The sequence below is a fragment of the Aethalodelphis obliquidens genome, unplaced genomic scaffold, assembly GCF_003676395.1.
Source record: "Aethalodelphis obliquidens isolate GAN/ISIS:26980383/991018 unplaced genomic scaffold, ASM367639v1 scaffold35, whole genome shotgun sequence".
Taxonomy (NCBI): domain Eukaryota; kingdom Metazoa; phylum Chordata; class Mammalia; order Artiodactyla; family Delphinidae; genus Aethalodelphis; species Aethalodelphis obliquidens.
The window spans coordinates 6,302,121-6,326,247 of record NW_020837979.1 but is presented as its reverse complement, the minus strand read 5'-3'; the positions used below and the strand labels follow the sequence as shown (position 1 = coordinate 6,326,247).

Below are 24,127 nucleotides of genomic sequence, written 5' to 3'. Positions count from 1 at the left end.
CCACCTGCGCACCCAGTGAGCTCCCCGCACAGACAGGTTCTGGGGAATCCATGCTCTGCTCTGCCTCTCAGACTCTCCACTGCCCTCACTCTCCTACCTCACCTGGCCTAGGAGCTGCGTGCCCACACCCACCCACATTCTAGATGCCCAGAGGAAAGGAGGGCAGGGGGAACTCTGAATAGGATACAGGGCCACAACCGACTCTGAGTCACCCTCTGTTCCTCTGGAGGCACTGAATCTTTGGGGGAAAAGTTATGATGTACTGAGTGCTGAGTGTAGGGTTCTTTCCTGGGTTAGCTGTCAGCATTCACTCATTTAATTCTCATAAGACAGGACAGTATCAGCATCCCCATTTATAGATACAGAAATAAAAATCAGATGCTAACCACAGGCACGGCCGGACGTAAGCCCACATTTGGCCTCTCAAGGACCAAAAGCTCTCCTGTAACAGTCAACAGGCAGCCTCTGTAAAGAAATTATTTCTACTGGGGGTAAAAATGAGATGGAATCACACAGAAAACTCTTGTGTGTATATGTGGGTTGTTTTGTTGTTTTTTAAAATTACTTTAAAGAAAAGTTCCTATTGACATTTCTTTCCTTAACTTGGTAATTTTTTTTTTTTTGCGGTACGCGGGCCTCTTCCTGTTGTGGCCTCTCCCGTTGTGGAGCACAGGCTCCGGATGCGCAGGCTCAGTGGCCGTGGCTCACGGGCCTAGCTGCTCCGCGGCATGTGGGATCTTCCGGCACCTGGGCACGAACCCGTGTCCCTGTGTCCCCTGCATCGGCAGGCAGACTCTCAACCACTGCGCCACCAGGGAAGCCCAGCTTGGTAATTTTTAATATCTGGTTCTTTGAAAAGCTCTTTAGGGAAGGGTTAGCCAAAGTATAAAAGCTCTAATGTTTTCTTAACTTTAATTTTTCATTGAGTTTTTCTCATCAAAAATTATTCAGATCCTTCTAAAAATGTCCCGTTAAGTAAACATAATGTCAGGAAAAATTGAGCCATGTTGAAATATGAACCAATGAATGAATGAACAAACACTTCAGGACAGACAGGGCACCACTGTCCTAGATGCCTAAATTATCTCACTTTATCAGGACTGTGACCAGACATCGGCTGGCACAATGACCGTCCCATGGTGGTTTCTGGATTCTAAATATAGACCGGGTCCGAAGTCTAACCCTGGCTTTATCACACATACTTGGCAAAAGAATGTCATCCTGATAAGGCCCTCCATACTTAACGCCCCCAACATGAACTGTCTTCCACCCAACTGCCGGGGGAGAAATGGATCGCTTCTGTACTCTTGGTGTCCAGCCAGACTATATTAAAAAGTCCTTGATCTCACCACGGCAACAGAAAGTGCATCGCCATCAGTTATGTTAAAGCCGTTGTGTGACAAATCTGCATACTGCATCGTGGAGGAAAACATCGAGGACCACATTATAGATCTCAAGGTGACACGGGAAGCTATTTGGTCATGATTTTATCTTTAAGTAAGTGACCTTCAGGATAACTCAGGCTACAATTAATACTTGAAAAGCCCTTAGGAAACAGTGTAATATGCAATCTTATAAAATGGCTCTTATAACAATGCATTTGAATTCCTGAGTCCTTAGACACAGCATTGGTCCCCTTAATTTTCTTTTAATCACAGAATGTCAGCATTTTTCTTTAAGGAGTTAGCCCTATGAAAACATCTACGTAACCAGCTCATTTGCAATTACGGCAAATCGAAGGCACCTGACTCCCATGTGCCCTAAGGAAATGATGGATGACACAAGCGCCCCATAGGCTCCAAGTTCTTTCTGGCTTACTTGCTATGGCCCGCGTTGTCCCTGTGCCCCAGCTGTATAACTCCAAGCCTCCGGCTTGTTTAGACAGTTCAGAAGAGATTCAACCATGTCTTCACGATACAATCACTTTTACCCAGCAGGACAGCTTGGCCAAGCCTCCCTCTTAGGGCTCACCCTCTCCTCTGCAGCTGGAAACAGTAACAGGAACGTAGTTCCTCTACCTCTCTGAGCGCCACTCAGCTTCTGCTCACAATGGAAAAGGGCTGCTGCAGAGCCACATCCACCCTGATGGAAGTGGGGTCACGGATGCCTTTGGGAGTCTGATGAAAGCTGTAGGCGCTCTTCTCAGAGAAAAGAAAAGAAAGAAATATGCACATAAGATAGAAGGGGGTTCCCTAACCTCCAGGTTACAAGGCTAAGAGAGGAAGAATGGGATTGGAGAGAGAGATGGGGGGAGAGCGGGACAAGCATGCAGAGAGAGAGATGGGGCAGGGGAGAGACAGAAAGAGAGAGATGGGGGTGGAGGAGAGGAGGGAGGGAGAGCAGACCAAGTGACAGACAATGAAGAGAGTGCTGCAGAGAGAACTCTTTTCTTTTAACATCTTTATTGGACTATAATTGCTTTACAATGGTGTGTTAGTTTCTGCTGTATAACAAAGTGAATCAGCTGTACATATATATACATCCCCATATCTCTTCCCTCTGCGTCTCCCTCCCTCCCACCCTCCCTATTGACTCTTTTCTTTTCCCTCCTCACCTGGGAATCAGGTGGTCTGGGTTCTGGTCCAGGTTCTCACTACCTAGCGACCTTGAGCAAGCTCTTAGAATAAGCCCCAGATTCTTCGATGTGTACAATGAGGGGCCTTAACTGGATAACCTCAAAGCACTTTACGCATATTAACTCATTTAACCCTGACAGCAATCCGTTGCGGTGGGTATAATTCTTTTTAAGAGTTCACGGTTGACAAAATAGTCCTTCATGGCCAGCAAGCAGCAGCACGGGTGGCAGAATTCAGACCACCTGGTCTGCAGCCGCGCTCTCCAGCATCACTATGTGATTCCTGCCCTCCACCAACTCACGCACCAGGGGGAAGTGTTTCAGTACAAAATATATATATATATATACTCAACATTTTGACAGTGAAACGAATATGGCTATAAAATATACATAAATATAAACTGGACAGATTTTCTACAAAAGAAGGAAATTGGTTCTTACTATACACACTGGTTAGATACATTAATTTATTATGAAGGATTTGTATAGATATTGTCCAATATCATGCATCTTAGTTAATATTTAAAATGTCATCAAGATGTCTCACTTTCTTGAGGAAATAAAACGATTTTCAAAGGACAGTTTATAAATGCTCATGTTTTCACTGTCCACAGTACACTTCTTTATGCAGACGTTTATTAGCACACTGCATATCAATTACTTTATTGCCAAGAAATACAGCAACTAAGCACACAAAATTATCAGTGTCAGTCCAAAACCAATTTGGGGAAGGCATCGAAGATACAGGCCACCTTATGTGTCCGCGGGTTCCACAGACACTCAGTCAACCAACCCGGGATCCGTGGACATGGAACTCACAGATATGGAGGCCGACCTACTATGCCATTTTATAGAAGGATTTGAGCGTCCGTGGATTTTGGCATCCTCAGGGGTTCTGGAATGGAACCAATCCCCCACGGATACCAAAGGACAACTGTATTAACCATGACACTAATGATAACTGGAAAAAAATTATGCTTAGTCAAATACAATGAATTCAGGTTTGCAGAATTACTTGTAATGCAATCAAATACTTTCTTAAAACCTTACACATACAAAGTTAAAGTGACATCAGAATGCCTTGAGGATATCACAGCTCTTTGTCAAAGCAAATCCCCTTCAGCCCCTTGCTATCCCAGAGGCTCGCGTGACGTAAACATCTTTCTCACCACCTTATTTCACGCCACTCCCAGTCTCCACGCCCTCCCCTTATGGCTCCCCTATCCCAGAAGATTCCAGTCCACGCTTCACAAACATGCAAGTCCTCCATCAGGCTCTTTGGCCTTTCACTGAGATTTCTATACCCTAAACTCCAAAACCACTCACGGCCTGACTGTTCCCATTCCCAAATCCATTAAGCAAACTGGCTACGCCAGAATCGCCCAAGACTATGGGTCTTTTGTACCCCAGTATAAATCTCTGGTCACTCACCCCAGAGACTCTTGAATCCCTACGTGATTCTGGGAGACAGCAAGACTTGAGAACCCCTGGACTATGCCACAGATATTAACATTTTGTTACAGGTACAGTTTTCTCCGCTGTAAAAAGAGGGAACTGGGCTAGAGAGATGATCTCCAAGTCTCAAGTCGGACAGAGCTCACAGCCTGTGAGTCGAGCTCACAGCCTGTGAGTCCAGCTTCTAGAGCTACGTCATGGATACTGGTTTCTCTCCAACCAGACTTCATGCTTCTTCAGAGCAGAGGCCCCATGACTTCTTCTGAGTGTCTCATGCCTAGTAGGAGCTTAATAAACACAACCATGAGCCACTATGACCGTGCCCTGCCGACTGAAGAGACTGACACTGCCGTGGCTGGGCTACTCGGCAAAGCTTGTGCAGATGCCGACCTACGAGTTACACCTTTTGCTCCCAAAGAGCCTCCTACAGAAGCTTCAAGATATCAGCACTTGATTCACTGCTGTCCTAAAACTGTGGAACTCTCTCTCTCTCTCAAATACTAGAATACTAAGAAAGCGTAAGTTCTGACTTTCTGTTTATTTGCTAAGGAAACCACAGAAAATCCTTACAGATACCATCTCTGCTTTGTGAGAATCATGAACCATACTGCTGTACTGTCAAAAGAATCCACACGTCTCAGAGAAAGTAATGGTGAGAAAAACAAGACCACAGTTCTTTTTACTGCAACGACAACAGGATAATGCAGGTTAAGTCCAGTAAACATATCGAATGGGCTTTGCATCTCTCCTGCTATTGAAAGGGGACTTTTCTACCCGGCCTTTTGGAGTTTTCCAATGTCTGGCTATGGCTTCTTCTCAACAAGAAAAGCATCTTCATTGGAAAGCTAAGATTTATAGAAGCAGAGAATCAACAATATTCCTCACTTTTATACAGGCCTGATAGTTTCCTGGTCATTTTCACACGTTATGCCGTTTCAGCCTCTCACAACAGCCCTTGGGGCAGGCGAGGCGCACGTTATCTGCATTTTTATAGATGAGCAAATGAAACAGAGAGGTTACGAACTTTCTCCACGGTGGGAGATGCCCAGGATTCGCACTCTGTCGCTGACTCCCTACATCAGGGGTCCCACAGAGGAGGAAGATGTGTGATGTCTGGCCAGGTCAGTGGGGGGGTTGGTTTGTTTTCTCCATGTTACTTTGTTTGTTTTACTTTGAATCTGAAGGCACTGAAACAAGGTGGCAGAGCTTCCAGCTAGCCACAGGCCTCATCACATCCAACTGTGTGACTGTTTCAGACAATTACTGGGTCGTCTTGGTCCTTAAAGGTATTTGAGTTCGTGAACCCTGTGCTAAATAATTATATTTATATACTTATATAAACATAAGTAATTCTCTCTTAGCATCACATAGTATCTTAAGAGCACATTCACATACCATGTTTCACTTGCTCATTTTCCTGTTTCCTGATTAGAAAACTAAGCTTAAACAAAAATTGAGTGATGATGTTCACAAGGTCAGGACCTAAAATTTGAACGTGTCATGTAAGAAATAACATTACGTGGGAATTTCTTAAGCAAGTTTCAAGGTAAAGTTCTTTAGATAACCATCACGTAAAAGTTTCTGAACTTGAGTACTCAGGTAGGCGTATTTTGAAATCTGATCATCACTTAAAGGACAGTCATCAAGAGTGTGAACAGAAAGGAAGCTTCCATATTTCCACTGGGAAGTCATGTACCTTCATTTTTCTCACCAGTATTCATGAGCTTCTAATAATAAAGAATAAACAGAAAATTTGTTTTTTTAAAAATCATTCAACAAAATACTAGCAAAATGAATCCAGCAATGTACAAAAGAATTATACACCATAACCAAGTGAGATATTCTGGGAATGCAAGGTTGGTTCAACATACAAAAACCAGCCAATGCAATAAATCACATTAACAGAATAAAGGACAAAATTCACAGGATCAGCTCAATAGATGCAGAAAAAGCCTCTGACAAAACCAAACACTCTTTCATATTTGATACTAACACTCAGCAAACTAGGAATAGAAAGGAAGGCATCTATGAAAACCCACAGACAACATCATACTTAATAGTGTATGACTGAAAGCTTTCCCCTTAAGATTGGGAACAAGTCAAGGATATCCACTCTCACCACTGCTATTCAACATTGTACTGGGGCTTCCAACAGACCAATCAAGCAAGAAAAAGAAATAAAAGGCATCCAGATTGGAAAGGAAAAAGCAAAACTATCTCTATTTGCAGGTGAGCTGATCTTGCATATACAAACTCTGAAGGAACACACACACACACACACACACACACGTACACACCGCTACACAACTATTAGCATGAATGAATACATTCAGCAAGGTTGCAGGAAAAATATCAACATACAAAAAAAATAATAAAGAAAAAATATCAGTGATCCATGTTTCCATCACTAAATAATTTTTAGCAACCAAAAAGGTTGCTCTTTTATTTTCATTAATCTCAGCCTGAGATGTAGACATATAAAATTCAGGATTTACTTTGGCTTTTTAAACGATCTATGATACTTAAGAGAAATGTTTCCTGGTATACACACACTTCTAGAAAATGTGAAGGGATAGATACTTTTGCTCATATAGCCAAGAAGGTTAAGTGATGAGAATTAGAAAAGATTTTGAAGCAACAAAAGATCATGTGCTAGGCCCGCTGAAGAGCACTAATGTGCTCAAGTTTTAATTCTCTTCTAATGGGTCTTCTTCAAAGTACTACATAGCAGTTGTCATCTGTTCAAAATATTGCATCTTGATGCTCATACAAAGTAATGACTACATTTCCACTTATTAAGTTTATATTTTCACTTTGGCCCAGTCTCCCAGAGATTTTAAATACTATTAAGCACTTCACAATATTGGTGTGGACTTTCTTTCTTTCTTCAATTTCATTAGAATTAACATAGAAGGGGTATCTTATTCTAATAATATTGAGCATGCTCCTTACGTAACATAAACCAAACACACACAGAAAGGAAAACTGTCCTATGTTTCAGAAAGTTCTTTTCTGAAGATTTGAATACAGACCCTGCCTACTCTAAAATCTGTGAGGAATAAAGTGGGCTCGGGGTAAGACCAAGCTCTGAGAGGTCCTGCTAAGTTCCAGGAAATTCCTTTCACACCGTCTACCTTAGGACCTCAATAAACACACATTCATTAATTCACATCAATGGTTAATTATCGTTCCCTATGTATGTGTAGGTTCACTCATCTTCTTTTGTTGCTTAATTTTTTTTTAAACATCAAAACCAGGCTCAAGTTATACGTAAGGCTTCAGTTAAAGAAAACATTCATGAGACTTTTCTTTCTGTAAAGCAGATAGTTTATTGCCTGATTCCCTTCCAATGTATATGGATTTTGCCCCTCATTTACAATTTGCTTCTAATCAGTGATAAGCAAAGTCAAGTTATTAATTTAAGAATCAGGACATAATAACTGAATAATAGTACTCTTTTATACATGGCGAAGGCAAATTATTTACAGATGAAATGTTAAATAAACACATACTTTTAAAAACAATTGCTCTAATCTTGTAAGCCTATCACACAGAAGCTTTGGTCCTTTGGATGAAAACATTTCACCAAGGTTCTTCATCTGTCCCTTTTCTTGCAATGAAAATTCAAGAGGTAATAAATTCCGGAAAAAAATAAAACCGCAGGCCAAAAGACAGAAATCTTCTATAATATATATTATAAAAGAATATGCGACCAGACAGTTCTGCAAGCTCTTTTTTTGAATCTTGTTATTTTTATTTAACCTAAAAACACTGATTAAATGTATATATATATATATATATATACACACATACACACACACACATATACACACACACACACACACACGTACACAGCAGACTGTATCATTGTTTTCAATTTTTCATTGCCCTCCCTTTAAGAGGATACGCATCCCTGCTGGTTGGCATGTGACTTGCAGTACTGCTTTGGAAAAGAAGGAGAGTTTCCCTCCCTACTAATATAAGTCTTGAGCTTATGACTTATTAAGCCAGTGAAATGGGAGCCATATGACGTATGCCACACCCAGCAAAAGCTCTTTTGTCCCCTCCACCAAGAGGACGGCATATTTCAAAATAGTGCACTCTGTCAGCCTGGGTCTGACAATGAAAAAGACACTAGAGCACAGCTGACCTTCAACTGCCACATAACATGGACAACTACACTTTGCAACTGTAAGCCACTGAGATCTGGGGGGTGTTTTGTTACTACAGCATCACCTGACAAAAGCTGGCTATTACAAACTGCAACCATAACGTTTAACCCACTTTGCCATTTTAACTTATCTGTAGGTAGATAAACCTAACAGATGTCATAAACAACCCCTAGGGGAGGCTGATTTCACATTTCAGTATGAAAGAAATATGTGATGACTCAGCTCCAGGTTTGCCAGAATCAAGCAATTTGATACAAAGCTATCCTATGTTCTGTATCAGCAATTAATGCATAGATGAGAGAAGAAGGGAATCAAGAGAACAGAAAGCAGCCAAATCAGAAGTCTATAAAAACGATAACTACATGACGTAGGGTCACTGTACCAAGACCACAAGGAGCTGTCATCCCACTGGAGAATCTGGGGTCATTCTATGTCCAGAGACTGGGGAGCAAGCATATGGGTATGGACCAAAGTACAGCTATGAGGTCAAGGTATAGTCATCCATCTGAAATAATATAATGACCTCGGTTTGGTTCTGACGGAAAAGAATGAATAGAAAGTTTGCCATTTGGGCTATCAAAACTCATTACTCCTAAGTCCACCTAAACTGAACAATAATATAATTGCTTCACCAATTTTGAAGTTCTGGTTTTAACTGTTTTCTATTTTAATTAAAATACACATAATAAATTTTAAAAATAGGTAATTCTTCGCAGCTACAATGCACAGGGCTCATTATATTAGCCTTGTGGAGTCACAAGAAGGAATCCTTGCTCTCAAGAGAAGAAAGTATTAGAGACCATCTTCTATACCTGTGTTCTGCAGTCATTAAATAAACACAAGCCCACACCTTTGGGGAAAAGAAGATATCAGCTAAAAAAATTTTTTTAAAAGATACAAACTGAAACACTGACTCATAAATGCTTTTAAATATCTTTTCAGCCACAGAATGGATACGGTCATTGAATACAACTGCTAATCAAAACATTAAGTAAGCATGAGAAGGGAAAAAAGAATTAATAAAGTTACCGGTTTTTGAGGACCTACTATGTGCTGGGCTATTTATGCATATTATCTCATTTAATCTGCATAGCAAGTCAGTGGCACAGGCATTATTACCTCCATTTTATGCATGAAGAAACTGAGGTTAGGAAACTGAGAGAGGTTAGGTTACTAGTCTAAGGTAGCACAGCTAGTATGTGGCAGTCAGGACCCATTGCATGCTGGCTCCAAACCCCCTGCCCTTCCCGGTATCAAATGGCATCGTTCTAGAATTTCGTCAGCCAGGCAGATTTTTCTCCTTAACATTTAAATTGTCTTATTCAAGGATTTTTAAAGAAGACATTTAAAGTTATTTTTGTCATCTGTTTCAACATGTCACAATTCCTTAAGCCAAGAATCTATTACTGTTACTTCACCCAAATATCTCGCGACACAAATTAAGCCTCTTTACTCCTTCCATGTCATCAAAGTAACACTTCTTATAGAAGTAGTCACATACCTAGAAGAGACAGTTTGTCTTTATGTAGAAACTGAGAAGAAACTGCAAGAAAATCTGCATGAAAAAGAATCACCTCGCAAACAGTTTCAGATTATTTCCATACGGTAGTTTTACTAATTTGAGTGCTGCACCATCATTATTGTTATTCATAAAGTTACATTTAGGTGTTGGGGTCGATTGGACCAGCGGTGGTGAACAGTTGCAACCATTTTCTTCATCCATAAAACTTGTCAAATTAGTGGTTTTATGAGTAAACAAAATTTTTATACATTTGAAATACTGACAAAAAGAGCAGTACCTAAAATGACAGTGAATTGCAGACAATCCTTGCACAGGAAAGCCTGTTCGATTAGAATTCCACTAGTCTGAAATACACAATAACTTGGACCCAGTGTATTATTCATTCAGGATTAAAAAGCTGACAGTAAACATTGTACCCATTGCACCTGTTGGAGACCACACACACATATGTGCATATATGTATAAATCACAAATATTTTAAGATTGGAAAGGACCTCAGAACCCATGCCCTATAATTCTGTTACTGAGAGACACCAAGATACTTCTGATAGGATGGTGGCCACAGGGAAGGACTCTTGAGCCAGACCGCCTGCGCTAAAACGTCAGCTCTGCCTGAACTGGCTGTGGGACTTTGGGCAAGGTACTCTATACCTTTGTTTCCTTCTCTATAAAATGGGGAGTAACAGAACCCGCCTCACAGGTTAGGAAGATTAAATGAGATGTGGTTCATGTAAAGGGCTCGCTACACTTTGTGATATGTAAGAAACACTAAGAAACTCTGAGGCCAGATGGGCTGAGTGCCCTTCTAAGGAGATCCTGCCTTTAAATGTCAGAGCAACATCCTGGGGCACCTGACTCTGTCAGTCTTGTGTGTTTGAAAACGTTTTTAAAAATCCATTTTCAACAGTCCACAATGAGAAAAGTCCACTAATTTTTTCCTGACAATGTAGCCTCATCCAATTCCTTCTGAATCAAAATTACTTCTAAGAACACTCTAATTACAGACAGAGAATCTGACACAGGTTTACGCTAACTTAGTCAGCTTTTCAAAAATACCTATGAAACACTTATAATTTACTGTTTCGAGTCTAATATTTGACACTGTCCTCTTCTCAGTGGTTCCATTCTCTGAAACTCCCATTTCTCATAGGGATTTTTTAAGTCTCCGCTGCCCCCCACGTTTGGACATCTGGAACCACCTTGCGTTCTTCCTCTCCTCCCGGGCCGGCCGGCCCCTGCCCTTCTCTGAGACCTTCCTCCCTGACTCACCCCCTCCCTCCCTCCCCTCCGCAGCGAGAGAATTCAGTCTCTTTCACTCCCACTGCCCTCCTCAAGGAGAGTGCTCTAAAGCAGCTGACCACGGTGGGGAGTGGGTGAGGAAGGACAGACTGGGAGTCTGGGGTCAGCAGATGCAAACTAGTACGTACACAGTGGGGAAAAAAGGAGGTCTTACTGCAGAGCCCAGACAACTATATTCAACATGCTGTAATAAACCAGAAGGAAAAAGTATATATATACATACACACACACACACACACACACACACACACACACACATCTATATGTATATATATATATATATATATATATATATATATACACACACATATGTCTTGATACAACTGAATCCCTTTGCTGTACAGCAGGAATTAACACAACACTGGAAATCAACTATACTTCAATAAAATAAAAAATAAAGCAGTCGACTGTGGACCCCTCTCTTCTGGCTCCCACCTCTCTGCACGGGCTGCCTTCCCTCCCACTGCCCCTGTGGGTCCTCAGCCCACGTGCTCCCTCCTCACTCTTACTGGATCATCTTGTCCGATCTCATGGCTGTCACTCTGTATGCTGACAACTCCCAAATCTTTATTTCTGTCCTCTCCTTCTTCCTAAAGGTCACTACCATACAGCACACTTCCTGCAGGCAACTCGACCTGCACGGCCCACAGGCGTTTCAAATGGAACCCTGTAAAATCGAAACACTCCATCCTTCCCCAGTCAGCTTGCCCCTCCTCCTATGCTCCCTCCCTCATCACACAACCTCAACAGCCTGGAAGCATCTTTGGCCCCTCACCCTCCCTCATTCCCCCAACCAGTCAGCAAGTTTTCCAGTGTCATCTCCTACACCAGGGGTTCCCAAGCCCCGGGCCGCAGACCCCTGTTAGGAATCCGGCCGCACAGCAGGAGGTGAGCAGCGGGCTAGCGAGCAAAACTTCATCTTGTATTTACAGCCGCTCCCCATCGCTCGCGTTACCGCCTGCGCTCCGCCTCCTGTCAGCATTACGGTGAGTTGTATACTTATTTCATTATATGCTACAATGTAACAGTAATAGAAATAAAGTGCACAATAAATGTAATGCGCTTGAATCATCCCGAAACCATCCCCCCCTCCCCGGTCCGTGAAAAAACTGTCTTCCATGAAACCGGTCCCTGGTGCCCAAAAGGTTGGGGTCCGCTGCCCTACACACTTTTCTAGTCAACCCCTTCCCTCCATCCTCCCTGCCTGACCTGATCCTCCAGACGTGGCCCATCACAGCCACCAGACTCACCCATGTCAAATGCCTTCCAGAAATAATAAAATGCAAGTGTGACCATTTTGTTCCCCTGTTCAAACGGCAGGCCGTCACCTAAGGGACAATGTCCAGGCTCCTCAGAATGCCACGCAAGGCCCTCCACACTCCAAACGCCTGTCCTGCTGCTGCCTACCTGGAATGCTTCAGACCTACAACCTGCCTGAATTTGTCGCTGCTACCATCACGACATGCTATTTTGCACCTCTTTGCCCTTGCTTACATTGTTGCACCTGGCACACACCCTGCTCCCCGACTCCTAGCCTAACTCCCGCTCACCCTTGAAAACTCAAATCGAATGTCACGTTCCCCAGGAAATCTTCCCTAAAACTCCACAATGGACAGGGTATCCTTTTATGCATTCCGCAGGATTCCCTATTAGAGCAGGTAAAAAACCTACTGAGATTATTTGAAAGAATCTGTTTGAGGCTTACATACAGACACCGAGGGCTAAAAACGTGGCATTTACTTCTGTGTCTGGCTTAATAAGTAGTTGCTCATCTCAACCCAGAAACCTACAAATCTAGAAAAGGAGGGTTATGAAGAGCAGCTTAAGGCACCCATACTGTGTCACATTATTGTATATAATATTTCAGGACACTAAAATATTATTTTTGTCCTGCTGAGGGGTAACAGTAAAGAACCAAAATTAACTTACGTAACTAATTTTCTACCTAAATATTAGAAACGGAAATACCATACTCCCTCCCTTTTTCGACGATAAATATTTAATTTCCATACTCAGAACTTGTTAACTCAGCCTTGGCGTTTTAATTCAAGTTGCAGCGGTTGGGGGGAGGGCCAGGTGGTAGGTAAAATTCACCGCTTTCCCAGAAGATACTTTTCTCAGGTATCACCGAGAATAAGTTTACATACTTATTATTTATATACATTATATAAATTATTATAACATTAAATATATTATCTATAAGTAATTATTATATACATATAAGTATAGATATACACATATGCTTTTCTCAGGTATCAATGAGAATAATAAGTTTAATACTCTACTTATCGAAAAACAAACACACACTCTAAAGGAGAGTCACCCCAAAGATTTAGTTCTCAGAAGCCAAGCCATATTCTAGGGAAGGATCTATCTTTAGTGGAAAAAACACAAATGGGAGAGTCCACGTGGTTCCAGCTGAGCGGCCCCCTCCGGCACACGGACAGTTCTTCTGAGAAGGACTCAGCCCTGCAAGCAACACCCGTGCTGAGCCCCAAATATCATGAGCAGCAGGTGATCGGGGCGCTCAGGAGTAGCAGGGGCCTTCCTGCCTCACCCCAACCTGAGCCCAAACAACGGGAGCCAGGTGAAGGCTTCAGCCTGGACTTACACAGCCAGCCTTCCAACTGGTATACCAGGGTAATACAGTAAAGCATTGGACCTTCCACCAAAGAGGGAAGGCTGCTGCATTCGGATGTTAGCTGAAGTAGTGTGCTCTCCCCATCAGCAGTACGCTGATGCTGCAGCCTGCCTCCTCAGGATGACAGGCAGCTTACCACAGTTCGTTCCGCGTGTCTCTAACGCTATAACCCTCTCATCCAGGGAATCCTCATCTCCACCACGGCTATGGACCAGGAGAGCGGCGAAACAGCACGTTTCAGAAAGTGGCGGGACCAACCCATTCCGGACCCAGAGCCTCTACTTCAGTGAACTGCAGAGTCCATGGCCAGTGGAGACACCTGCCCCTCAGCCTGGAAAGCCCTCAACCTCCAACAGCGCTTTCCTCCTCGGCAACTCTGAGAAATGACACCAAAGGGCTCCCTGCCGTGGAGTATGGCTGGTATGAAAGGGAGCTAGCTGGGCCATGTTGACAGCCTATCTCCTCAGTCAAGCCCCAATTCTGAATAACAAAGTTCAGAATTTAGCTGACGGCCAGCAGTTGCTCTTTTGTTCTGAAGGAACTCTTGGGTGTGCCTTCTTACTACCCAACAGAAAACCACTAACTCTGAGAGACCCCTTTGGGGGGAAGTTGTGCAAATCACCTGACTATTCCGTTATCTGTATCATTACTGAGGGTCAATAAACAGTGTTTTCTCCAGTGTGAGAGAAAATACATTAATTTGATGACACTGACACCAGTACAAACCAAAGCAATAACCAAACACATGCTTTCCTTACAATGGGTCTGATCTATCTCCATGCTTGAGGTCAAGAGTTTCCCTCTCACCTGTTCCCAGTCAGAAAGAAAAGTTACATGGAATGCAACATCGCCTATTTCACGAAATGGTTAAACACAATTAGTCAGATAACATAATGGATCATGAGGTAGAAGGCAATATCACAGCCACTAAAAGCACAAATGCAAAGTATTGCACCAAACAGGCTAAAAACCTATTGCGAACACTTCCTCTGTGGCTTCACATGTGCCCTGCGGCTGCAAGATTTAAAGGAGTCACTATCGTTCCTTAAGAGTCAGCTCTGTTTTCCCAATCTGAAATGGTCACAACTGTGTAAGCCCAACCTATCTTGCTCTTAGCAGCCACAGTCTTCCATGCCTATCTCAGAGAATGGAAATGTGTGTGCGCACACAAACACACCCCCCTCATTAAGAAGATAAAGTAAATAAACTTCCCGCCAATCTCACAGCACAAAGTCAGCCAGGCTGTATTTACTCACATAATCAGTCCCATCTGCACTTATTCTTCTAATGAAGTAGGAATGGAAATTAACCATGGAAACTGCAGCTAAGTCTGACCACCTGAGGGACTCGGGGCACTCCGTGGTGGGGAAGAGGGAGAGGTGGCCCGCAGTGCTGGGAGAGAAGGTCCCCATCGGAGGCTCGGAGCCCCCCATGGGTTCCACCAGGAGCTGAGCTGCAATTTCTTTTAGGACACTGGGAAAGTTGCAATTTGCAGCTATGGCCACAGGGTAGTGCAGTAATTCTGCAAAATAGTTACCCCCCTCTCCCACCACTGCCACCTCCCTGCCCCACCCTACCCCCAGTTCCCTGCCAAAGAGAACGGGGACATTTGGTCTGAGTCCTGGGCACCTACAGGAGTGCTTGTGGGGTCCCCGACAAATCCAGAGTGTTTCCAAGACTCTGAATCCAGTTACTCTCAGCACTGGCTCCTGAAGAAGGAGGAGTCTCTGAAGGGCTGACAAGAACTGTAAAGCTATAAAAAGTGATTAGCCTATTTATTACAAACTTTGTTTACTTAGGTTTTTATGTTTATTTCCCACTATATCCCCACTAGGATACAATTAACCACCCCCTCACTCATCAAAATTGTATTAGAAAGACTCACGAAAATAAAATAAATGCTGCATCGAAATGTAACCTCCTGGCACTGTGGAATTATCATGTTATTATACAAAGCCTCCTCAAAATAAAAAGAAGAAGATGAGGAATTTTTAAAGAGCTTCTTTTCAAAGGAATTTTTATCCTTTTAATTCTTGCTACTCAAGGTTTTGTCTATGGACCAGCAGTTATACCTGGGAGCTGGTTAAAAATGCAGAATCATAGCCCTACCCTGGACCTAGTAAATCAGAATCTGTATCTTATCAAGATCCCTAAGTTACCTGGATGCACGTTAAAGTTTGAGAAACGCTGGCCTGAGTGCTAGGTAAGCATATGGACCTTTATTTTCAAAACTGTTTTCTAAGCCCTAAGTCTTTTCTTCCTCTCAAGATACATTTTAAAGAAAAATATATTTTGACATTTGAAAACAAAACAGATTATTTCCCAGAATTGGTGACGATCCACTAGAGTAAAGCCTTTTTCTGTCTAAACTGCCAGGTAACTAATTAACATTTCAATGAACATTGACGGAAAATTTGGTCTGTCACCTCATAACTCAGGTAAAAAATGCAGGTACGACAAGAAAAATTTAACTAAGACTAACAGACGCGTATTGCAGCACTCCAGAGGATTTTTGGAAACTAATTTCCTGTCATAAAAAAAAAAGAAAAAGAAAATTATTTCAGCTCAAGTTAAGCATGTAACTCTAAACTGAGTTGCTATGATAGCGTGGCCTCCAAATTACAGTCACTGTTGTTTACCTCGGCTAACAAGGAGCCTCCTGAGAAGAAATTACGTGAAGAAGCCTAAGCACCCTCCCACGCCTTTCTCCACATGTGAGTGGAGAAATTGCAGAGGGGAAAATACACAAGTGAATACAATTAATGACTCTGGCTCTCTTTGATTCCTGCTCCCCTGTGATGGGGATGATCATAGACTCCTGAAGCTGGAAGGACTCAGGGATAACTTCTTGCTGCTGGCCCACTTACTCTGGAAAGCTCTTTCTACGAAGTCCCTGGCAGGGGGTCTACAGACAGGTCATTGTTACCCTCTGAGACAGCCTTGTCACACCACTGTTAGATAACCTCACACCCACTGACTTACTTATATCCTTGGGCAACCCAGCAAAACACCTGGAAACACTCGGGGGGCCTCTGTCACATCCCCAGGTGTTAGTTTCCATAGACTAAACCCATTAAGTTTCTTGGATAGTGTGGTATCCTTTCATCCTGGTATAACTGTGTTATTCTGTTTCTGTTGAAGCTAAATTATGATTAGCCTGACATAATTTAATGAGACCCACAGAGCCAAATGAAGTCATTTGATGCAATGGGTGGTAATTCAATACATTCTTGGTGAAACATCAACGATTATGTAATGGTTAATATATCTACATTTGTTACTAGTACAACCATAAGTAAGGACACATTTGTCTTCTCAACTATGACGTACAACTAAGAAAAACTACCAGCCTCTACTCAAAAATGTCCCTGGGTCCCATTACCAGGAACAGAACTCAGCACCAGATGGATGACCCGACCCAACGTGACCTTTCTGCATTCTTCCTTGTTTATGATAAAGAGACGTTTTGAAGGAAGCAAAGGGTATAAAAGAACTGCATTTGGCATTCACAAAGCAACGGACACTTTTATTACTTAACATCACAACCTTATGAGGTAGGCCAGTATAAGTGCTGTTGTTTTATAAGTGATGAAGCCAAGACTGAGAATAGGAAATGAGAGAGATGGTGAGCTGCCCAGGGCCAAACAGAAAGGGAGACTGCAGCCAACTGAATTCAGAAACCTCAATTAAATTCCCAAACAAAAGAGAACAGGCAACACTGAAAATAAGTTTTATGGATTTCACTTTGAAACAAAACAAGGAAACGTCATGTTACCACTAAATGATATTTAAAATCGTCTTTTATGTCCTTGATTTTGCCCCCAAGGTTTTATTCCCAAAATAAAGAAAATTTAAACAGGCAAACTTATTCCAGGTTGAAAATTCCATTTACACAGGAAAAAAAAATCTTGCATTTCATTTTCAGAGATTTTTTTTTCTTAATTTGACTGTTACTTTAACCAATATTATGCCAAAGGGCCTTGTTCAAGTTGCTAAATTTAAAGTGGCATAGATTAGACCCATTCTGGTTCACAGGGACATTCTCCCGAAATAGATTTTCAGCATTTTATAAGCCTCCTACATTTTCACAAAAGAGACTCTGGAACACAGGAAAGAATTATTTCCCCACACACAATACTCATGTTCATCGTCATCAAAAGGCACTTGGTTAAAACTCATCTGCACAGCCAGCGCGCATCCTCCCTGTTATATCCTGACACCGAGCTTGAGAGCTTGAGCCCTCAACCTCGATGACCTGAATTAACAAATTCCCCGCCAGCTTTTTCCAAAACACACCACCCACGGTACCACAAGGGGAGGCACGCCTCAGCTCCCGGCCCCCAGCACTTCACTGCTTCCCATCCACACCTCCTTACCTCCTCCACGATGGCCATCAGCCCCTTCACGGAGGCAGCCCTCCCGCCCTAGCCCTGGAAGCCACTCTGCTGGAAACATTCTCATCCCTGCACCTGGGGAAGCCCTTTGCCACGCGGTGGGCGTGTTCTGGGGCTCTCGGCCAATGATGGCCACCGCAGCCAACCAGTCCACCACTTCGGGCCAATGAGAACGAGCAGGGCCAACGAGGGTAGACCTATGGGCTCCAAGACGCCCGGCGCTCAGGCCACGCCCAGTGAAGGTGATGGGCCCCAGGTGCGTCTCTCCTATGCTCCGTGTTCTGGCAAACTACTTTCACCCCTACGGGCTGATGGAAGGGATAGGGGTAGGCCTTCAAATGTTTGCTTTGTTGGGGATGGAGGGAAGGGCTAATAAGGGTCAAGAATAGGGATCCAGGCAGTTGTCTGACTCTACCCCGGGGAGCCTAAGGAGGCCTGGAAGAAGGCGACTGACTTGCAGAGAACCAGGTGGGTCAGCAGGCGCTACTGGAGACGAAGTTGTTAGTGTTTCCACCTGGCTCCCCTTCCCCCCACAGGAGTGCAGTACACCTTCCCCCTGAGTTAGTTAATAACTTCATCTTCACCCAACGAGCTCCACGCTTTATTTCCTCCTTATTTCTAGCCACGGCCTTCACTCCACATGGACTTTCCTCCTTTCTATTTTCTCTTTCTGAAAGTCCACTTCTCCAAGAGGCGTTTCACAGGCCTCTCAGCCCTAAAGGTCTCTTCCCCTCCCAACAGGATGCGCCCTCCTCCCCCTCAAATGGGCAGCGTCAGCTTTGTACAGCAGATATGGATGTGGACGGCTTATTCTCCTACGAGTTACTCGCAAACGCTCTGTTTCCTATGCGTCGCTACAGTTTCTTTTCCCCCCTAAACTACAGGTTTCAATCCATGGATGGGGAATTTTTAAAAAAATAGAATAGAATATCAAAGTACACCTCCCATAATATGGATAAGTGTTATTTCATGACACTTGTTTCAGTTATGAGTCTGTGTGCACACAAATGATGTGGTGGGTTGCAATGTTAAACATACTTGTTACTGTGAGTCATGGTATAAAACGTTTGAAAGCTACCGCTCTCTGGTACCTAACCTAGAGGGATGCCTAACGCTCTATGAATGCTTACTGAATTGAACAAATTGGTGAGTATGATACAATCCACTTATTACAACTTCCAAGGTTCCACTTTGAAAGAATATAAAGTATAATGTCTCCTGGAACAAAAGTAAATGGATTCTGGGCTATGTGAAGCTATGGGGCGATGGGGCGGGGGAGTAGTAGAGAGGGATCTGAATATTTACTATTTTATTTCAACAGACTTTCTCCCCAGTAACTAACATGTGTCTGTATTTAAGGGAGATTAAAAACAATTTTGACCAAGTTCACCGTGGAAAGCTTTTCTCATTCACTGAAACCACCTCATGATTACAAAGTTCTGCATCTTTAAAATATTTCGTATAGGTAATTCCACCATGATTCATAAAAGGATCTTTCAGAGACACCATGAAAGCCTTTGTTCCAGTTCTTTCTTTGCCCAAAGATGCCGCTATGTCCTCTCAATACCCCACCCCCACCGTCTGTAAAAATCCCATTCATCTTCCAAGGCTTAGTTCAAAGGCCACCTTTTCCACGGAAGCCTTTTTTTTTTTTTAAACTCGATTTTTCCTCTTTCCCTCCTCCACCACCCACCCCAGTCCCAAATATGGTCCTTTTCACTTCTGAATCACCAGCGCTGAAACGTTTTTATACTTGTGTACTTGTCTTATCCCCACTAGACAATAACACGCACAACCCATGGTTTACTCTGCTCTGTATCCGCTGTGGCAACCAGCATGAGGTCTTGTATTTAAGAGATGATCAATAAAATTTGTTAAGTGAATAAATGAAAGCAACTGTTACCCTGTTCAAAGGGATGGTCATTATTTTAAAGGCCCTGAGGAAGGGCGCACATGCCCAGCAGCTGATCAAAAGCTGGTGAAGAACAGAAAGAGCAGCCAAGGGGATGGAGGAGGAGTTTGAGAAGGGGTCCTGCTCCTCTGGTCACCCGCCCACGTAAACTTACTGAATCCCCAGCTCTTCAGGGATTCGGCTCTACTGAATGAAACTAGGGAGCCGGGTATAGAATGAATGCCTCCACCTTGTTCCAAACTCTTCATTCGTACTTCAAACCAGAAATGGGAAGTGGAATTAGAGGTGGGAATTAGGGCAACCCTTCTCAATTTTAAGGCGTGGCTGAAAAGAAAAGTTGAAACAGCTATCTGGATAATTCCGGCTCAAAATCTCCCCCTCCACCTTGAAAAATAAGTATGGGAGTTTCTGGAGGGCAAGGAAGGAGGGGTAAGGGTGTGCAAGGAAGCAGAGGAGATCAAATTCAATACTACTGAGCTTTTCTCTTCGTGTTGTCTATACAGTCATTTGGGGACACTTCCAGTGACCACTAGACTAAGCTAGCTCAGATTCAAAGCCACAGTCACAACTAACAAACTGCAATTTGTTTTTTTGGAAAACGATGCCCACCAATGAGAAAAAATTGTTTGTTAAAATACCATTTTCCTTTGCCATTCATCTGTACCTTCCCCCCCGACAAAGAAAAGTGTTCTTCTAAAAGGGATTAAAGAAAGAAGTTTTTACTAGTCTCTATTTTAAATTTATATACATTTTAGAAGTTAATTCAAGTAGGGCAGCAGACGTAATTTCCTAAATCATGGTATTGTTTCCAAATCTTTAATTTTAAATTAATATAATTAAGGGCTCTGACCTTCTCTTTCTTTTATATTTTAGCAGAACCTTAATTTCCAGTCCATCAAGGTTTTGTTTTGTAATTAATTTCAGAGCTGCGCTCATAAACTGGGAATACATCTGCAATACTATAGAAAATACGCTGGATTTGAAGTCAGAAAACTGAGTTTTGAAATTAATGCTAGGTTCGAATATGGCTTCTCCACTTCTAGATGTGTGACCTTGGGCAGGTCACCTGATCTTCCCACACTCAATTTCCCAATCTGTAAAATGGGAATAACAATAGTTATTGCTTGTTTCCTAAGGTTGCTGTGAAGATTAAATGAACTAAGACATGTAATGTACTAGAACAGAGTTAAAACATTCTAAAGTACATGCATTGTACTTAGAACAGAGTCTGGCTAAGTATTTGGTAAATGTTAGTTTAAAAATTCCGCTGTCATTTGTTTTATGGTCTCAGTAAAGTCATTTTGCAGTTCAAAGCCTCCATTTCCTTGTCTGTAAAATGGGACTACTACCACTTACCACTTCTGGGATTGTTATAAGATTCAAATAAGAAAACAATGGATATGAAAATGCTTGACCCACAGAAAGCACTCAAATGTTAGTTATTTGGGGTCACCTATAAGCTTAAAACCAAGCCATAATCTTAAAAACTTATAAAGTCAACCATAAAATTGAGTTAGAAAATACCATCCAAAAACTTCATCCATGACTGAGAAAATGTCCGGGTTAGAAATGCATACTCAGAGTTTGGTTTATCTTTAACTGATGAGACATATATAAGCTCTTAGAAGATGTAAATTCTACATCTGCAAACTAGAAACACTCCCTCAGTCAAGCCAAACTGTCCTATTATATTGTAAGCAAGAACTCCTGCACAGTTTCATAAGCCAAAGACAAACTGATGGATTGATCAAAATCTGACTGCATGTACAGTAGCTTCTTAAAAATGCTTTTTTTAATTTTTTTTAAATAACAAAAGTACTGTAGCTAATGTAAATTTCAAGTCAATTCAACAGGCGTTTATTATGTAACTGTGCTCCAGGTAACCCAGCTGGGAACTAAAGATGCAGAGGGAAAGACAGCTCAGGCCTGTGCTGGAAAAGCCACAGATTACGGCTGATAATTTCAAAATATCACTCGTAAAAGTCATGAGGGCTTCAGTTTTGAGTCAGCAAGCAGACAAGCAGCCTAAAAACCTGCCGAAACAAAAAGTTCTTCCTTTTGACTGAAAATGTGACTTTTAAAAGCAAAAGTCAATTTTAAAGCACAGTTTCTACCTGCAAACCTACTGAATTTGTGCCAGAAACCAACATTTCTAAGTGTAAATCTGTAAAGTAATAGGTATCTGTAAATGAGAGGCTGAAATAACCCCAGCAGCAACAACACAGTAATTAGCGACTTTTATAGAGTAATAACATGTTTCATATTCTTTCTACACTGGCTCTTTGAAGTTTCCAGTGTAATGTATAAAAGTTTTATTACATTAGGGCCCATCCTTGTGTATTTTATAGGCACCAGCATTATGCAGAGCAAGCTGTACTTACTCATCCTGGGATCTTTTCATAAGAAACTGCTCGATAATGCACTAGCTTTGTGTCCAGTTTAGTTAGTTACACCTGGCTTTAGACAGAGCAGTCACTGGAAGCCTGCAGCATGGAAAATATACACATTTCCACATATTGTATACGATCTGTAAATCAAAAGGCAGTTTAGCTTTAAAACTGCACACTGCATATTCATGTGCACACCACTTGCAGTTTTAGACACATGTGAACTCTTTACTGAATTAAAGAAAAACGGGGGGGGGGGAGGAAAAAAACCAAACCTCAGCTCTACAATAAGCGATTACCAGAGGAAGAACAGAATGCAGTTAATATGCTTGTTCCACAGATGTTCATTCCCGTAAATATTAAACATAACACAAGTTCATCCAGGAATATGCAGGCGGTAATTTTACCACCTGAATAGGGCTGGTTGGAAACATTTAGGAGATTGGGGCGGGGGGGGGGGGTGGACGGGGGGCGGGGGGTGGATAAGAGGGATGTGGAAACAGCCAATGGGATTTTTAACACACCCGCAACTAGAATTAAACTGCTTCCAGCGGCGCTTTACCTACAGTAGCTCCTCAATATGAGAACCCCGAGCCACAGAACCCCGAGGGCTCTTCCACAGCCTCCCGCTCCCCAGGCTGCGAGCTTTGAGCGCGGAATAAAGGGATACACGGGGCGTCGGTGAGCTGGAGCGGGGACAGGAGGAGTGTAACTGTGGCCAGGCGGGGTGTGAAGAAAGGGCTCAAAGGGATTGCGAACCTCGAGGAAATGAGTCTCCCAGGGCCAGGGCCTCAGAATTCCCGCACGGAGAAGCACTCGCCCCCTGCCCTCGGGTTCACTTTCCATCTCGGGTGTTGAGAGACAGAAAGGATGCGGCCGCCAAGACCCGGTGCAGACAGGCAGGAGGCTGGAGCATCCTCTAAGGGCACTACGCAGCGGCCACAACTCCAGAGGGTCGCTGGTGTGAACCGGGGGCCCTCGGAGAAGAGGTGGGGGCGCGAATGGAGGGAAGGGAGGTGAGAGTGGCCGGGGGGCCGAGGGGTGGATCCCCCGGCATTAGTGACACGTTCTAGAAATCGGTTCCTTTTCTCTTCACGATTGCGCTCTGCCCCCGGCTCCCCAGATCACCGGCCCCCGGGCTGGGGCGGGCAGCACCGGGGGGAGGGGACGGGAAAGGGAGGCGAGAAGACAGGCGGGCGGCCCGGCCACCCCTCGGGGGAGGCGGGAAGGAGCCGGCGCGGCGGCCGCCCCCGACCCACCCCGCCCCCACGGCGGCCGGTCGCCCGAGCCCCCCGCCCAGGTGAGAGCGCGCGGGCCGCCGCGGTCGCCCCCCGCCGCTCGCTCGCTCGCTCGCTGGCTCGCGCCCGCCCGCCCGGCACGGGGACTCACCACAGCGACTCGAGGTCCCATTCCTGGAGCAGGGCTAAGTCGAAGCTGTCCATGGTGGGAGGTGTCAGCGCCGCCGCCGCCGCCGCCGCCGCCGCCGCCGCCGTCGTCGCCGCCGCCGCTGAGGCTCGGGCCGCCCGCGCGCTGCAACGAAAGGCGCCGCTCAAGGTGCATCCCGGCCGCTCCAGCGCGGCCGCCGCCCGCCCGCCCGCTGCCCGCTCCCGGCTCGGGGCTCCCGGCTCCCCCCTCCCCGCCTCTGGGCCGGCCGGGCTGCTGGCGGCGGCCGGCGCACTCACCCGCTCGCCGACTCGCGCAGGCACACTCAGCAGAGAGCGGCGAGATCGCCGCCGCCGCCGCCGCCGCCTCGCCCCCCCACCCCCCGCG

The 24,127-nt window shown here is 44.0% G+C and overlaps 1 protein-coding gene across 3 annotated transcripts in view; it reads right to left on the bottom strand.

The window, feature by feature from the left end:
• Nucleotides 1-23,888, bottom strand: part of AFF3 (ALF transcription elongation factor 3) — a 560,304-nt gene extending 536,416 nt beyond the window's left edge. For all 3 annotated transcript variants that reach the window (XM_027128817.1, XM_027128818.1, XM_027128819.1), the window contains exon 1: nt 23,747-23,888. In XM_027128817.1, the coding sequence (XP_026984618.1) occupies nt 23,747-23,799 (53 nt within the window). In that variant the 5' untranslated portion in view covers nt 23,800-23,888. The remainder of the gene's footprint in view (nt 1-23,746) is intronic.
• Between the last annotated feature and the right edge of the window lie 239 nt (nt 23,889-24,127).